The 18853-nt window shown below is 38.0% G+C and overlaps 2 protein-coding genes across 8 annotated transcripts in view; both read left to right on the top strand.

Annotated features, from left to right (window-relative positions):
• LOC111866189 (E3 ubiquitin-protein ligase HUWE1) overlaps positions 1-1987 on the top strand; it is a 160461-nt gene extending 158474 nt beyond the window's left edge. For all 7 annotated transcript variants that reach the window (XM_023854900.2, XM_033752153.1, XM_033752154.1 and 4 more), the window contains exon 63: positions 1502-1987. In XM_023854900.2, coding sequence (XP_023710668.1) covers positions 1502-1604 — 103 coding nt within the window. In that variant the 3' untranslated portion in view covers positions 1605-1987. The remainder of the gene's footprint in view (positions 1-1501) is intronic.
• Positions 1988-6856: 4869 nt separating this feature from the next.
• LOC111866185 (F-box/LRR-repeat protein 5) overlaps positions 6857-18853 on the top strand; it is a 33125-nt gene continuing 21128 nt past the window's right edge. The window contains exons 1-2 of the mRNA XM_023854882.2: positions 6857-7323; positions 10220-10417. Coding sequence (XP_023710650.1) covers positions 7237-7323; positions 10220-10417 — 285 coding nt within the window. The 5' untranslated portion in view covers positions 6857-7236. The remainder of the gene's footprint in view (positions 7324-10219; positions 10418-18853) is intronic.

An 18853-nucleotide genomic window follows, 5' to 3' on the forward strand; every position in this document is an offset into this window, starting at 1 on the left:
CTTGTCACTTAATAAACTGTTCTCTTCACTCTCAAGATAGTCTAGTAAGGATTCCAATGATTAAGAGCAGCACCATGTGATATTTTCTTACTAGCAGCAGCGTCCACATCTTCCTCATTCTCACTTTCTTCCTGCTCTTCTGGCTGAACCCCCACTGAACTTACGATTTTGTCACTGCTTAACATTTCGAAGCCCGGTTCACACGAGTTTCTGTTTAGTACTTATCACAACACGCTTCCTTTTACACCCTGACATTTTGCTAATGCACTTGAAGATCAATACAAAGAGACTAACTTTGGTGGTCTATCTGTCCTTGAAACTTTCCACAAATCCTTGCATTCTTTCACCGTGAACCCTGGGGCTGGTCTGAACGACATGGAGAAGTGAAAATTCTTGCTCCCACTGGGCCTCAAACTCCAGCCCATAGCCAGTTGCTATACCAACTACGCTATCCCGAATTTTATAAATTGTCATATGTTGAAGTTCCACCCTACTTTGTGTTCACAATTGCATTGACCATGTAGATTGCCATTGTAACNATTGAGTGTATTAGTGCCATATCATATTATGCATAATTGGAAGTTAGAGGACAGGCTTGTAATTACATATTTAAACCATGTTTTGATGTTACACATATCCGTTACACTGAACTTATGTAGGTAAAAGGTTAAAAAGAAGTCAAAGTTGTCGCTATGCTTAACTAATAAAGCATTATGCCATGAAGGCATGTGGGGGAGTGGATCCACGTTTTCTTGACCTCAGCACTGGCTGGAGGTGAGTGATCAGCTTCATGCCCCTGCCACTTTACCCCCATACCCATTGGATAGGAGGTTGGGTGAACCCTGGGGCTGGTCTGAACGACATGGAGAAGTGAAAATTCTTGCCACCACTGGGCCTCAAACTCCAGCCCATAGCCAGTTGCTATACCAACTACGCTATCCCGAATTTTATAAATTGTCATATGTTGAAGTTCCACCCTACTTTGTGTTCACAATTGCATTGACCATGTAGATTGCCATTGTAACATTAACTGCCTTACTTTTGATGACCTGCATCACTAATCACAGACTGAAAAGTGTACAAATATGTGATTAAGCACTGTTACTAATTTGTACAAAAGATTACATAAACTTATGTTAAGAGCTAAGGCATGGATAGTGAGGGTTGTATTGTCATGCTGTGTCACTTCACTCAGCAGAACTGCTGACAGGTCCTACTCCAGAATTCAACTGATCCTGCTTATAACATCTTGGCACAAACCACACAGAAAACACCTTTTCTGTTATATTCCAGTAATACCTGAACTGTTGCATAGAAATGGGTGTTTGTTTGATTAGTTTCATTCTGGTCCGTCACATTAACAATATTAATGAGGGTGTTTCTTTATTTGCCTATTACATAGTAATCGGTCTATATGCCACATTATTTTCTGCAAGAACTTAATTTTTATTCCATTTTGATAGATGTATGTTATATAGCATATGTTCGTCCTTGATTGCAGTTTCAATCAGCTAGACCTTCCTGTCTACGAGACATATGACAAGTTGCGCACTTACCTCCTCAAGGCCATCCATGAGTGTTCTGAAGGGTTTGGATTTGCCTGAAGAAAAAGACAAGTTAGGATTAATTTGGAGACTGAGTAATTGTAGTGGAACAAGTTACAATTTGTTTAATTCTTATATATTGTTCTAGATAGGATATTTATATATTTCATGCAACTATGAATAGCCTAGTTCTATTTTGCATGTTCTTTTAACTTTTCATTTCTCCTGCCCCTTGTAATATATTGATTTATGGTCCAAACCATGGAGAAGAGATAATCAGCATCCAGCTAAACATGTTGAATTTATTCAAGTGTAATGATTCAGCATAAATTTAAAAATTGGCTTTAATATTTGAAATAAAGTATGCTGTAATGCTACATCAGAGTTATTTGAAGAACATGTAGTATTCATAATTGAAATAAAAAGTACTGAGACAACATGAATTTGACTAACAATAATTGTGAGTTCCTCATGCATTCGTGGCTTGAAATATATGTGTACCTTTTATCCCTGTTTCAGAGATATGTCCTCACATACTCATGGATTTTACAGATATGCTTTCATGTATTGCCTTCAGTTATCCCAGCTGATGCCAGCCAGTAGCATACAATATTCTGTTGAATTGAGACAGGTTAGATGGTATTTGAAAACCTTTTTTCCTGTGTATCATATCTTGTATATATTGTCGGGATCAGAGGAAGTGTTACATATGAGAATGTGGTTATTACTGCCTTTGCGCCTGGAGGCTTTTATTTTCCTGCATCAGTGCAGCACTTTGCAAATTTTGTAGCTAGTGGGATGATTATAGCTTACAGTATCTCTCATGATCTTCATGAATAATTAAACTCAGTTAAAAGTAGCCTAAAGTAAAACAGTGTTCAAGAAAAGGTATTTGTATACATTATTTGAGTCTTGGAAAAAAAATTGCAGACAGTATACAATTTTTACCATGACATTTTCATATGCACCATCAATTCCATTATTTTAAGCATAACAATATTCTTCAGTTTAAAAATGGCTCATGTAAAGAGTTTGGACTGTAATGAGAAGTTAATTTTAGTGAGTGCTTTCATATGCACCATCAATTCCATTATTTTAAGCATAACAATATTCTTCAGTTTAAAAATTTCTGCTCTAATATTGTCTTTCTTTCATCTTGGATTCACATAAATATGTGTTAGCATGGCTTAGCCACTAATTTCTGTTCTTCACAAGTCAAACGAGTACAGCTGATAACACAGCATTCTCATATCTTTGACTTATTAAGAGCATGAATGGGGAGAGAATACCACCATCAGTTCAAAATATAAAACACCAGCTGAGTAATAGGGACTTTTCTGCTGGGGTGATGCAAGAAATAACAAAGGTTATTCTGTGGAGTTTGTGACTGGCATAGCAGTATCCTTATGCAAAATATGACAAGTCCAAGATGAACTTGTACAGAGGTTTGTTAAGAGGCATTCAGTATCTGCTGTTTTATTATTTTCCGTGCCTTGAGTTTCATGTAGTCTCTAATGTGTCTGTTTACTCTCATTAAAGTAGCCTACATGATATTGCTTGCAATTCTTAAATAATTGCCAGTTCCTCAAATATACATTTTACGAAGATATACTGTTACAGAAACTTCCATAACCGGGAATCATAAAAAGTGAATATAGAAGAAATTTGAAACTTTCTGAGTAGAAATGTCAATTGTTATTTCAAACATGTGCTTTGGTAGATACAAAAACTTGTTTTCATAAAATTGTGATTATGAATGATACATTCTGAATTAGAAAACAGATTAATTTTGTCACTTCAGTGAGTGTTAAGAATCAAATACATTTTTTAAAGCACTAAGAGCTTTCCTTTAAAAGGAACTACTGAGGATTTTAAAAATGCATTATAATTATTTAACAGCTACACATAATATGACATAAAAAGAGTTGATTATTGTTAATACTGAGATTCTTTAAATGAAGTGCCAGTGAGGTGCTCCATGACTCATTAAACAGTAAAATTTCATATGAAGGAAGATGCTATGGTTTACAAATTCCATATGCAGTTTCTGCTTTTGTGTGTTTCACCCAGCATCTTATTTAAGTCTTTGCCCCAGAAATCTGCCCACTGCCATCAAATCCTCAACTTATGAATGAGTAAGAATTTGACCTCTATGACTATACATCAGTTTTATGAAGACCCAATAACAATAAAGAGTTTTGTGGCCAAAACGTGGATCATCACCTCAAGAATGTAAAGCTTATGCTCTAATAATGCTGAATACAAGTTTCCTGGTAGTGTCCAGGTTAATATCTGTCCAATAATTTTACAATATTAGTGGGAAAGCCCATTCACCATCTGTGGGAAGTCACTTCTTCCTTACTTTGTCCCTTCCTTTCTCCATTAAAACAGTGACTGAAGTACATTTTTAATGTTCTTATGGCATAGTTTCAGACACATCTGTATGTGTACAGAGAGCTACTATGGCATGAGAACATTTTCTACATTACATACATGCACGCGCAGCAAAACCTGGATTTTATGTTTCTCAAGGGACTATTTAAAATGAATGGAAAATGGAAATGAAAATGTGTGCAGCTGTGAAAATTAATACTGTATTATATAAAAAAAATATAGTACATAATACTTTACTTCTTCCACATGTCTGCAGCTTCATTTTCTGCTGAACCCTGCACACCTTTTTTTATAAAAGACATTTTCTTCAACTGTTACACTTTGTAACATATGAATAAAAATCAGTTCCATCAAATGCAACAGTTTTTAATACAAGTGAAACCTTTACATGTGTTGTCCAGTATCGGCCATCAGCAGAAGGCAACCAACACTTCAGGGGAATTACTTTTCCAGTAGGACATGTGCGTGTTGTCTTGAAAAGGCTTAAAACATTGGTATGTTTAAAAGCAGGTTGTGTCAAAAAGCAAACAGTATCTGTTTCAATTAACTTAAAATCTTTCTGTTTAATTACATGGACCACAGTGACCTTTGTATTTCTTTACTGTTGGTATGTAAATGTCTTGATTCATAGGCCGCCTACATACATTGTATAGGTATTTCAGAGTTCTATATTTGATCTTAGTGAGAATCTCTAATCAAAATGATTACTGATTGTCATACCTGTATGGTGTTTTGCATGTGTTCTGGTGGGCTCGTGGTGCTGCTTGTGATGTGTTGTAATGAACTGATGTCCTGTGAGAATGAATTTTTTGGGTGTCAGTATGTTCATGCATGGTTGTACAGGAGTGTGTCTATGTATTTTATGGCTATATCAAATAGGCTATTGTTAAATTGTTTTCATCAGTTTTTTGTTCATCTGTTAATGTTTTGTATATATAGATAAATGTAGAAGTTTTACTTTGTATTCATGTAAAGGTTTTATTCAGATTAAAAATTGTTGCACTTGATGGAACTTATTCTTTGTTCACCTGAGTCTCAATACTACTGAGGGCAGTCATCATGTTATTATTTTCATGAGGTAATGACTCACAGTGTCAGTACTCCCAGTGTGGACAAAAATGTTGCTGGAAGTTCACTTTTCCTCTGTCTTCCTCCTCCTCAGACACATCAAATGTAAACATTTCATTCTTCATTTCTTCTAAAATTTGAACCTCACACATGAAATGGTACTCCTACTTTCAGCTGACCCCAGTCATCTGCAGCTATGCTACATTCTGTTGCATCTTCACCATCATTGGTTTAAGTTGAATCCACATTTCTGAAAACAGTTCCCTCTTGTCATATGTGTGATACAGCATCATGATTCTGCATGCAAGATTGTGCATCCGAAACATTTACCTTTATGAGTGTTGCTCTGTGGAGCAACTTGTTTGCGATCAGTCATTGACATAATTTTTCTTACATGTTGTTGTACAAGGTAATAACATTTGAATGAGCTGATTATTCCCTGGGCAAGTGGTGGCTGGAGAATGCTGGTGCAGTTTGGGGGAAGGAACACAACTTTCACATTCCATAGGTACTTGTGTCTGGGGATTATGAGCAGCACACTGTTCAACAAAAAGTAAGATTCTTCCATTTTCGGCATGTAGTGCCCTTAAATATTCAGTAAAGGCAGTGTGTGTAACCCATATGTTTTTGTTGCTTACATATTTTGTGGTCAATTTCATGACAATTTTAATGCAACAGAAGTTTTCGCCCTCCCCAGTAACTATGGCTAGGAGTTTATCAGTCTCATCACAATTGCAGGCTAAGAGAATGGCTATCCTCTCCTTGGAATTCTTTCTGTCATTACAAGGGCCCCTGTTCAAACTCTGTGCCTTTTTAGGTGAAAGCTTGAAGAAAGCCCAGTCTTATGAGCATTTTAAATGTAACTGTTCTTTTTAATTGAATTTAATTTAATTTATTGATACTTCAAGTGACCCATACAGGTGATAACAAGTCACCACAGATATGTGTAGAAGTAGTCCATCATTAAAAATGAGTACAATAGTAGGGATAGCGCCTCCAGATATAGAACATGTCAAAGTCCAGGTTACAGTAAAATTACTCCAGAGGACTATGTCATAAAGATATTACAACATATTTACAACCATTGTTGCAATAACTATTGATACAATGATTGATACAGTGTTATATATAACACTTGCATTGCCACTTATCATCATAATAAAATACATATTAACATTGTCAATTATGGAGTAAAAGCATATCTAAAGAATTATAGGTACCCTACAATAAAATTTTTAAAAATGACTAGTGTTGTTTTATTTATCTGTAATTAACATAATCATCCCTTGTTTTCCATTCATAATACTCAACTAAAGAATAAAAAGAGCCCACCTGCAAAAATTTTTAAGGAATATTTGAATTTATTTAAGTCTTGCGATAAATTTTTTATACTATGTGGTAATTTATTAAATATTCAAATCACCGTGTAAGATACTCCCTTTTGAGCCCTGGTTGATTTATAAGGTGGATAATGTAGTTCGAATCTTTGTCTCATATAAATGTTATGAATATCTCAATTTTCTACATACTTGTCTATGTTTTTAACTATGAAGACCGATATTGAAAATATATACTGTGAATAAAATGGTAGAATGTTTAATTTTTTAAATAGAGGCCGACAAGTGTCATTATTTCCTGCTTTCATTATTACCCTAATTATTCTTTTTTGAATTTTAAATATTTGGGTACTGTACATTGGATTTCCCCAGAATATTATGCCATATGACATAGAATGGACGTAGGCATTATACATCAATAAGCTCTCTAGGGACAATACTAAGACTAGAACTCTTATAACATAACAAGCCGAGGTCAATTTGCTGGCTGTTTGTTTGACACGTGCCTTTCATGTTAAAGTACTATCAATTGTCAGTCCAAGGAATTTCATAGTACTCATATCATTAATTTGGATATCACCATGTTTAATATTTAAGTTTATTAGTGCATTTGGTGTTGTTAAAAACTGGACACAACTCGTTTTAGTTAAAATTCAAAATTAGCGAATTTATAGAGTAGTTGAAGCGGCCAGTAGTAATTGGATGTATTAAAATGAAATCATATTAATCATACTCTCATATAAGAAGGAGTTGTGTATATTGTTTGCAGAATGACTAAAACGATTGAGTGACCGAGAGCACCGAGAGAGACTTTCTTTGGTTTTCTTAAATACGCAAAAAGTTCGATAGTTTCCATTCGATTCTGCCCATATCTTCGAATTTCAAGCATAAAAATGGCGGAAGTAATGTTGGACGAAGTAGATGTATTTTATGTACCACATTTACGTATGAAACAGCTTGTTAAAGTGTGTTTAGAACAGGTAAACTAAAACTGGATATCTTCGTAATTTTATTCACCTTATGTAAGGTGATGACATATCCTGTTAAAAGAATAGGAGTATGGCATATGAACTGTAGTTTTTGGTTGTGGATCTCATAACCTATACACGATATGAATGATTTGAGGTTCTCACAGCCCTCAGAGCGGTGGTTGTGGAAAGTTCTGAGAGCACATAAGCATGCTTCATGGTAGCTGGTCAGAGATTTGTTGGTGCAATATTGGAGAGAAATTGTGTGTATAAGCTGTTGGTGTGTTAACCATGAGTCCAATACTAATTATTATTATTATTATTTATTTCATCCATAGCTGTAGAGAATTACAATTGGACATGTCAAATATCAACAACCTCACATCAAAAGTAACATAAGTAAAAAATAACATAACATTCACACATCGATTCATCACTAGTGCATGTTAGTTCTTCCAGACCTCCCAGAGGTATGCAGAAGGCTCTTAAATCTCCTTGTATATAAACAGGGTAATGTTAATCTCTGCTGAGACGCCAGTTATCCTGACTGGGATTTTTCAAGATTTTCTGTAGTCTTTCCAGGCAGATGTCAGACTGTGGCCACTTCTACATTTTCTCCAATTCATCAGTCATTCGATCATTTAATGCTCTACAGTCCGGATACTGACAGTGTCATAAAAAATAAAACAGTTTGCATTTTAAATCACAGTTTTCTGCAGTGTTCTTGTTCAATTCAATTCAATTCAATTCAATTTTATTTCATCCATGAATCATTATACATGATATGAGACAAGTCAAAGATTAATATTAATACTAATACTAAATAGTAATAAGAATATAATAATACAGAAGTAGTATGCCAAATTATAATAATTGATAATAATAATATAGTAATACAGAGATAATAATATGACAGTATAATTAGTCTTGAAAACAGTTTCTGTGGTCTTAAATCCTCCATATGTCCTATTGTACCTTTACTGGTGGTAATGCCTATGGAGATTTGATGGAATGAGGATTGGCAGGGGAAACCGAAGTACTCGGGGGTGAAAACCTGTTAACAAATTGACCAAAATTTTTAGAATCAGAACTGTTATATTGTGTTTATATTAAACAGATATGCATATCAGGTGTACAAGAACCACCATTATTGCACACATATTGTTATAATTAGAAATACCTCAATATTCACATTTACAATTTTAAACTAGAAAAGTCACACGGTCCAGATAATACCAAACGTAAGTTCCTCGTGCTCTTCAATGCTCTCCCTTTTCTTGCAAGCCTATAATTTTTAAAGACAGTGCACTTCCCATACTTTCACACAGTCACGTTATGTGTAATTTCCTGGAGAAGTGAAGATGACAGTAATAAAGTCCTTGTAGAAGAAAATAACTAGTGTTATGGCTTGTAGTCTTAGAAGTGAGTCATGTATATATATATATATACACTGAACCTTTCTAATTTGTGATCAAAAGACATCAGCCACTAATCAGAAGTTGGCAGTTTTAAAGCTGCTTGTAGCATCATTACACAGTTCAGCCAATTAGAAATGTCCATAATGTGACATCATTTGAGTATTTGTTCAGTCTGGTAAGCTGATAACTCACCTCCAATTAGTGCCAAAGTTAAAATTTTAGTGTGTACATCCACTCTCACGTACATCTTCATGGCGTAGTGCTTAATAAGATGAGCACAGGGACAGCTTTACCTTTACTGTTTGGAAAGAACAGGATATTTTGTACTTGTATATCTGATGTACAAGTTTTTGTACACCCCAGTGTCTCTTGTAGAGGAACATGTTTTGTATTTATCATTTCATCCACGCAGTGCTCCATTTTGGAGAAACAGTGTGGAATGAGTGGTTGGACATTTGGCTGTTGTGTATGTATATGGCATGTCCATACAAAAGAACCTACATTTTCAATATCTGAAACTATTTTTGTTGTTCATGTTGTTTACATATCTTTAACAAATAGATACTTGGACTCACATACACACATCACTTGACCAGCTTCAGAACATAATTCATGTGAGACAGTCTGTACAAAGAAATTATATTCCTGCCATGAAACTGTTTTGAAAAATTTACTACACTATTAAGACCATAACTTGAATACACCACACAGCTAAGTTGTATTAAATTAAAAAAAAAAAGTTACATCATGGCACAATGCATATGCATTGTTATGATGCAAGTGGTTGTTCTTATGGTGAAAATAATGGTGAAAGAAGTGTTAGGTAAGTGGTGGAACTTTTATATGTCAAGCGCACACAAAACTGTGATGGGAAATCTTCTTGGTAAGACAAAGTGATAGACGATAATGACACTGAATATGAATTTTGTATTTTGTTTATTGTTTATTTTATGATGCTCTTAGTATCTGGACTGTGTAAGGTCAAATAGTAGGATAATTGGTGAATAATGAATTTAAAATGATTTGGAAGGAAGAAGATATGTCTTAACCCTTTGGCGCGGTCATTTAAATTCCACGGCCGCGTCTCCGGCGGTAATATATTCAGCCGGCCATTTAAATTTTGCTCGAAAATGATTTATTCANCTGTGTAAGGTCAAATAGTAGGATAATTGGTGAATAATGAATTTAAAATGATTTGGAAGGAAGAAGATATGTCTTAATCTGTGCACTATCCTGGCATTTAGCAGCAGGGACTGAAGAAACCATGAAGAACCTCAGTCAGGATAGCCATTGGCTTGGCTGAGATCTGAACCAAGCAACTCCCCAATAAAAGGCCAGATGTAATACATCTGCAGTAACCTGCGTAGCGTTCAGTGAATTGAATGATGTTGGGTCAGTGTATGGTTCAGAGATAGGATTTTGTTGTGATGAGCTACCAGTTTTGAAATGGCAAGAAGCATTAAACAGGAATAAATGTACTGTTATTTCAGATAAGAAAAACTGACTTTACAAGCAATGTAGCTCTCCAGGCACTACTTCGGCACCTACATGATATATTTTTTGAGGTTAAGTGTCATGAAGATATTGAAGACAACATCATATTGGAAAAACTACAAGAACGAATGAAATCACATTGTGTGGATAATACAACTGTTTGTGATTGTCATTCAAACATCCATGTTGGTCAAGTAAGTTGAATTGTTCTGATGTGTATTTGTTTCATGTGTGTGATTTTACTACTGTAGATGATTCATATTGCATGATATGTTAATTGTGTTTCATTTTATAATTTTTGCAATTTTGATGTATTTATGGATGATGCCTGCATAGATCAAAGAATTATGTTCAGCTTTAGTGACTGTATTACAAGAGTTCAGTAATCAAATGTGGTAGTGAATATTTTGTTACTTGCTTCTGTGGGAACATCCCACATTATCACGCATTTCTGCAACGCTCACTCTTCACATCACTTTTCACCATCACGCGCGCTAACCAATCAGATTGCTTCAAACGATCGCATTTATACTATGCTCACTGCTAGCCCGCATCTACATCATTATGCGTGCTAGCCAATCAATTCTTCCTCCTCAATTTCGAGTTTCGCTCCGCCCCACCGAGCAGTGTATAAAAAGGGGCGGCTCCAACGCTGAGTCATTCAGTTCATCATCAGCTTACGAGCTAGCCACATCAAGTAACATCAGCCAGCAGGCTTCGTCGCCAGCGCTCGGTCTTCGGAGGCATCGGCAGGCTGCGCCAGGTACGACTGCCTCGGCCCTCCGGCTCTCTCACACCCGACTCACTGGGGCATTGCGCCTGGACTCGCCGGTGGTCGTGTTACTGTCCAACCCACTGGGCATCTGGCGTAGCCACTGCTTCATAACTCCTACGACCGTGCTCAACGACTAGCCTTTCACCAGCAGCCGCCGCACTGCGCTCAAGCAACCTCCAACTCACGCTGCCGCACAGCAACCAAGCAACCTCTAGCCACGGCCGCACTGCGGCCAGGCCACTCACCACAACTAGCCTCTCTCCTTACCGGCGCACGCCGCGCTACCCCACCGGTCAAGCATCTCAGCAACCACGGTCCTTTTCAGGGCCAACAAACTGTTCCGAAGAAGTGGGTTGTCATCGGAGTAATGACAAAACTACACATTAAGAGCCCCACACTTCTATAACCCATGTCCATACATTTCCAGTACTGACAGTATAGAAATTAATAAAATATATCTATACAGTTTAATGGTACTGTTGTGCATCACCATTGAAGTATCCTAACCTTTCATTGATACATCATCTACAGTGTTTCTGAGGTCACTGAAGCAGTTCTGAAATGAATTTTGTGGAATGGTGCCCACTAGCACTGCTATGTGTTTTAACAGTTCCATTGTCAGGGTAATAAGGATTTTGAAGTGCTCACTTAAGAGTCATATGGAGACAATGTGGGGAATGTGGTGCATGTGGTAAAGCAATAATCTAATTATTCACCAGAATTGGCAGATGGACAGCACAGTTTGTGGTTTCACATTTTTACACATTGAGCTGAGGTGCCAGCATCTGAATAATAATGTGATGATTTTCTTGCAGAAGTTGATATAATGGTCAAAATATTCAGCAGAGTCTTGGGCTCTCCCAATCTGACATCTGCAAATGTCTCTTTCCCAATATGTTGCTGGATCCACTTCTCACTCATGGGCATGACTGCTACATCATCATGTTCTTGCTATAACAAATTGAAAGTCTTGATAGAACTTTTCATCAGCTTAAACAAAACTTGATTGCACACTTTTTCTTCCATCCTTCCTGGACATTTGACCTGACAATGAGACACACGTTAACATATAATTTGACACTGTATTGATATTGTGGTTATGTTTGATGGGGAGAATGACATTAGGCAATCAAAATTCATGATTAATGAAAAAGCACATTCTTTGTTTGCAGCACACAGTGTAATTGCTTGTTTTCAGGAAATATTAGAAATATGTATGACCAATCAGAACTTTAAGACTTCTTGCCTCAATTCATTTATTTATATTTCCTGTAATAGATCGAACTGAAGGGATAACTGTCCGTGAGTATGGACTCATGTGAAATATGTTTGAGTTTTGTTCTTTTTAATTCTGTGCTCTTGTTTTTGTGCATTCATTCAGTTTGGAAATACCCAGTACCTCCTGAGGTAACTCATACAATGTCCTGATGAGGATACAAAAGGGTATGAAGTTTTTTGCAACAAGAATTAATAATTTATCATTCGATTTAGAATATTTATATGATTGTTATTCATTCCCATAAAAATGTTTTTAATTCCAGGTTCCCTTATATTGCTTTCTACCATTTTCATTTGCCATATCCCTGCTTTACATGCTGAGTGCCTTATGCATATCTCCATATTCAGCATATTTGGTTTTGTCACACCTGTATGCATATATTACAAGAGTGTTTCTTATCTGTCTAGAATTATATATTTCTGAGATACTAAGATTTTTATGAGCAATTTATTAAACTCCTCTGTAATCAGCAGGGATCTTTCCTGTCTCTATGGTGCTGTCTGTTACTTCCAACTTGTGTGTTCGTACAGGTTAAGTAGACTCTTTCTCACTGACACCTATATGTAAGTTTAGGTTTGGAGCTTGAACCACAGGTTAGATGAGCCCGTGTGGTGCTTCAGATGGGGCTCATGCAGAAGCAGTATGATGGTTATGAAATCAGTGGTCTGTGTATGCTATTATGAATTGTTACTAATGATGTGACCTGCAGTGTAGTCAACCGCAAGTCCCCTGAAGCCATTTGGGCCTTTGTATGTTGGCATGGCATAGGCAGGGATCCATGGGCAGTTATTCTCAAGGCTGTGACCTACAGTTATTGCTCACTGATAATGTTAGGCTTACCATTAATATTGTCATGTGTTAATGGCTAGACATGGAGTTTGGATTGATTATTGGATTTATTGGATGCTTATAACCTGTAAATACAAGTACCTCTAACGGCCTCACTGATTTGTGTACTTTACAAATCACTACAGCACATGCTAGGTCTTCCCAGTCTTCCATGTCTTCGCCATTTATTGCCTGGTAACAGATCCCAATTATATCCTCTGCTTCCATGCTCTTGTCATTACTGGCTGGTGACTCTAACATGTAACTCATGAAGGCAACTAAAACTCTATTTTCTGCTGCTACTGAGCTGTCCTTATCCTTGTATAAGGTTGGCATAGGCCCTACATAGAACACTATTTCTAACGATGTTTCCAACTGTTGTCTGACCATTGTCTGGCAGTGGGCTGGGCATTGTTACATGTTTACTTAGCCATTACCAATCAACAGACAATAATTAGGTGGTAATGTCACAGTATTATATTTGTCAGTGATATTCTGGAAGAGTAACTCTTCTGAAGTATTAACTGGGATTGTATTGTGGTAGTGGTCCATAAATGGCAAAGACCAAACATTTCTGACATCTTGTCTATTTATCTTCCCATTGTCAGATTGGTGCTGATACTGGTGGCTCCAAGTGGAGGCCCATTTCATCATTACTGATTGCATCATACACACCATCACAGTGAAAGTGTGATAAGTTCTGAAGGACATCGGCCAACTGTTAATGTAGAAACACCAGCACCTTATTTTATAGCATTCAAGCTAAAGGATACTGAAAAGTCTACATAATAACCCATTTTACATACAGGAAGTCCTAGATGCAGTTGCTAGGAAGGTCATGAATGCTTCCAGCCAAAAGAACGGACACTTCTGGTAGAGGTCTCTGGTGGGGAACAGGCTGAGGTCTGTGGTGACAGCAAGTACAGGAACCCCTGTACAATGAATCTGCTCAGATTCTGTCTCATTCACAGTCAGAAACATAATTCTCATAGTATTAGATTGCTGTTGCAACACATCACCTAAACCTTTCAGTATTCATAATCAAATGCTTTCTCACCTTTCATCTACAGGCAGTCATGTATGTGGTCAATGAACTTGATCTCAGCTGTCTGGAGAGAAGTAACAAATTCGGAAACCTAGTAGGGATCACTTTCACAGCCTGTCAATTAGGTGTATATGTAGGACCATAGAATGAGTAGTAAGTAAAAAGTAAAGGTATCCCTGTAAAGTGGCCTCCGTAGTCTAGGGGTAACGTTCCCAATTCATGACTCAAGGTACGCGGGTTCAAACCCGGCGGAGGTCATGGAATTTTTAAGGTAGGAAAAATTCAGGGAACAAGTACTCCGGGAGGGACTTTAAGCCGTGTGTCCCATGTCGTAGATTTATGGCACGTAAAAGATCCTCATATCTCAAGGAGACCTCTGAGCAAAATTAGGCAAAGTTTCCCGCCCGAGTAGTTTCCAATTCCTCCTGTAAATGGGGAAGTATCGGGGACCACTGCCAGAGAGGTGGCCGACCTCGCTGCTAGAACGGGGCTGTTAGCGAGCACCAGTACTGGAAGGGCATGGGGACTAGTAGAATAATTAAAGGGGGACGCACAATAGATTAACAACTAGTCGCAGTGCATGGGGAAACCCACCCCCTCCAAAATAATAATAATAATAATAATAACAACAGGCTGTGGAGGCCCATAGGGTTGTGAGATGTTTAGGTTCCCACATTTTCTAGACAATCAGCTCATAGGTGGTGGCAAGGTTGTCAGCCTCTGCTGGCCAGCCTCTGCCCCAAGAATATTCCAAGAAAATTCCTGGTACTCATTTCTGTTAGAGGCTGAGTCGACTCCAGGGCCATAGTGCGGCTAGAAGGATTAGGTCAATTGAAAAAATCCAATGACCTCAACGGGACTTGAACCCGCAACCTTCCAGCTTGTAGCATAATGCGGATTTGTTTGGAACCTGGAGATTATAAATCTGCTGTTGAATGCTCAAGTGTGGCTTTCAATGCCATAAATTTACTATCAACCACGTGGTGATTCAAGAACACAGTGCCCAGAGCTCTTTTAATCATGTGCCAACAACGTGTTGCTGTCTTCATCAACTGGAGAAGATGTATGACATCATGTGGCCATAGAGTATCCTAAGAACACTACAGTGGTGGAATCCTTGTGGACTTCTACCACAGTCCAGAATTTAGAGAACCTCCTCTTACCATGTGGAGGAGTGTTCACCTTTCTACTTATGTGGCTGTTTGTATGCAATTTCATCTGAGTCTTTTCAAACATCAGAGCCCATCTACCTGTGGGTGTGTGCCTTTGCCAGCTTCTGCAGCAGCTTAATATATGTTCGTTGCATATTATTCCTAATGGATTCTCATTAATTGCACCCTGGCATATCATACATCAAGCTTGTGACCTTTGACTTGTCAGATGTATAAGAGGAGTAATATCTGCCCTTGCCTGTTGTATTTTATAGACCTTCCTTTTACTTATTTAGACCACATAGGTGCGTATAATGATGTGCTGTTTGTTCAAGGTTTGACAGGTTGTGAGCTTATCTATGAAGACCAGGTTTTCTTCTACCACCCCTTTATTTTGACAGCTGAACTGCATGTCATACTTTGCTCTTCTCTTCATTTGGCGTCAGCCTTTGCAGTGTGAGGTCCTCTGCACTGACTCCTGAAGGGCATTTCAGAGTCTTCTCAAATACATACCAGACCATCTGGTAGTGTTTGAAATTCCCTGCCAAGTGTTCCACCTCTGTTAGGTAGGAACATCTATAGTATTATGCCGGATACTTGGCCATTGTGGCCTGCCTGGCAGTGAAGCTGCTAAAGAAACTGCTTTGTATGGAGACCTGGTATCTGATTGATGTCTTGGCAGTGTTGTGTATGCTTATCTATTTCACACTGATTTATTATCTTGAAAAGACAAGTAGACCCGCATGCAATGCAACTTGCAAGCAGTAAAACCATCTGTGCCAGTGTGGATGTCCTCCCTCAACTCCATCAGAAAGGAAATTATAGTGATATGCCTTCATACTGGTCATACACATTTATTACACAGTGATATACATCTTGTTTGTCATCATTGTGGTGTGTCTGTAAACATTCCCCAACTGTGGTTAAATGCCTGTTTTGTAATGAAGAACATTATACAAGGGTTGAAACTTTAATAGTGGCAACTATTTATTTACAACTGATACAAAATACATGCATGTTTTGAAGTTTTACTGTCCTTCAATGTAGTCACCAGCATTGTGTACAACCTGTTGCCAGTGATGTGGAAGTCGTAGGATACCTTTAGCAGCGCCTGGAACAGTTGTGAAGCAAATGCCATGAAGTGGTTCCTTAATCTTAGGAATCAGGTCAAAGTCACAAGGGCTTAAGTCTGGGGAGTATTGTGGATGGTACAGCACTTCCCAGTCCCATCAATCAAACAAATCAGCCACAGCTTGCCATTTCTGCATTTCCATCAAATCATGCGGAACCCATCATGATGCAATTTTTCTCATGCCCAGGCATTCCTTCAGAATGTGAAGCACAGTCATATGCACTAATCCCGTCTTGGACCAGCTCACGAATTGTGTGGCGTCTTATCACTCTCCAGTAACGCGGAAAGAGCATACACTTCTTCACAGACACTAGGACGACCTGGCCGACGCATGTCTGCAACATTTTGGCATCCCTCGTTGAAGGCTTTTACCCACCTTGCCCCTGTTCTGTAAGGCAATGCAGATTCCCCACAAGCTTCTAGAAGACCTTGATGACACTATCATGCTGTATGGCCTCTGGCACATTAAGTCTTTATCCAACTCTGTTGATCCTGTTTCGAAAACATCGTGACAACACTACATTAGACTGCCAGCTAACACGAGGCCCTATTCTTCTCGTCACTGCACATGCGTGTAATGTGGGAAGGGAGAGTCAGTTTGCTCTGAGGTAAGGTATGTAACTAACTTGTGGTATAAGTGACATTATTTGGCTCCGTTGCATGGCGTCTCTACAGCAGTGTTGCCACTATTAAAGTTCCAACCCTCGTATGTTTCATTTCTACAGCAGAATGCACAGAAACCTGGGCAGTGATCATTGTAGTGTGTCTATAATATTCTGCATTTGTGAATGATATAGGTATTGCCAAGTCTATTTAGTGCATGCTATTCTGTGTAATTTTTATGTTTGGAATTTTCACAGTGCAGATATATCTGGTAATATTTTATTAGCACAGTTTTTAGAACCTTAGCTGCAGGCCTTTGTACAGCCTTATGTCTGTTGGTCTTAATGTATGGCTACTGTGAAAACTGCAGTTTTACTCATGATTTTACTTTCAGACCATTTTATAATCTGTTCATATATTTTTAGCACATATTGATTTATGAATATGTACATGAAACTTACAGGGGTTGAACAAAATAACAGAAACATTGCAAGTTCTAGACTTGAAAGGATTCTGACGATGGTGTATGCTGTACAGAACTATAAGGCTTATTTTGGACTCTATCCATCGTCTGGTATATATAAGACAAAAAAACCACAACGTTTCAGAGACTGGATCTGTCTCCATCCTCAGGTGGATGGGGAAGGATAGACCTACTCAGTAATTGAGCCAATGTTGAGACTAGCTCTTTCTAATGGGCCCAACTGAGTAGGTCTATCCTTCCCCATCCACCTGAGAACAGAGACAGATCCGGTCTCCGAAACGTTGTGGTTTTTTTGTCTAATATATACCAGATGATTGATAAAGTCCAAAATAAGCCATATAGTTCTGTACTACAAGTACTGCTCACATTTCTTTATTAATATGGTGCTGGACTACCCTTTGTCTTCAATACAGCTGTAGTCCTTCTGGGAATGGACTTGTACAAGTTTTGAACAGTATCTGAATTTTATACAGTTCTCATTGAAGAACATCTTCAAGTTGTTTTAGACATGTTGGAGGTGGGAATCTGTTGCTCACTCTAGTCTCCAGAACTGACCACAGTTCTTAGTAATGTTAAAATATGGTGACTGTGCTGGCCAGGGAAGATGTCAAGTTCACCTCCATGCTCTTCAAGCCATGGCTGAACAGTTCCAGCTGCATGATTGGAGACATTTTCTTGTGGGAAAATTGCATTGTTGTTCAGAAATAATGTCTTGATCATGGGAAGCACCTCATTATCCAACCTGTCCATATACTCCCTTGCAGTACTTTGACTGTGAAGGGTACTGATGGGCCCAACAGAGTACCATGATATTGCTGCCCAAACCATCACAGAATTTCCCCTGCGTTTCACTGTAGGAACAAGGTATTTTGGATTATAGGCTTGGATGTTCTCCAAACGTAAACTCTTTCTGATGTAGAGAACATGTGAGGGACATCTCATCTGACTATATCATATGTGTGTTTCCACTTGTCTGATGTCCAGGTTTCATGGTCATGACACCATCATTTATAGATCTGAGCCTTACTTACAGTAATCAGGTTTAGCAATTGCTGCCCTACCATGGATGTTGGATTTGTGAAGCTTATGCCAGACTGTTTTTGTGGAAACAGTCTTCAAGGTGAATATTCAGTTCTGCTGTCACCTGTGCTCCAGTAGTTCTGTGATCTTTTTGAAACAGTCTTTCTCAGTGTACAATGATCTCTTCCTGTTAATGTTGACTTTTGTCCACTGTTCCGCTTTCATCCTGTTGTCTTCCCCTGATTTGTGTATGCTGACATAACCTTAGAACCTGTCGCTCTTGATAAACGTAATAATGTGGCAGTTTTTATCA

The sequence above is a fragment of the Cryptotermes secundus genome, unplaced genomic scaffold (assembly GCF_002891405.2).
Source record: "Cryptotermes secundus unplaced genomic scaffold, Csec_1.0 scaffold599, whole genome shotgun sequence".
Classification (NCBI taxonomy): Eukaryota; Metazoa; Arthropoda; class Insecta; order Blattodea; family Kalotermitidae; genus Cryptotermes; species Cryptotermes secundus.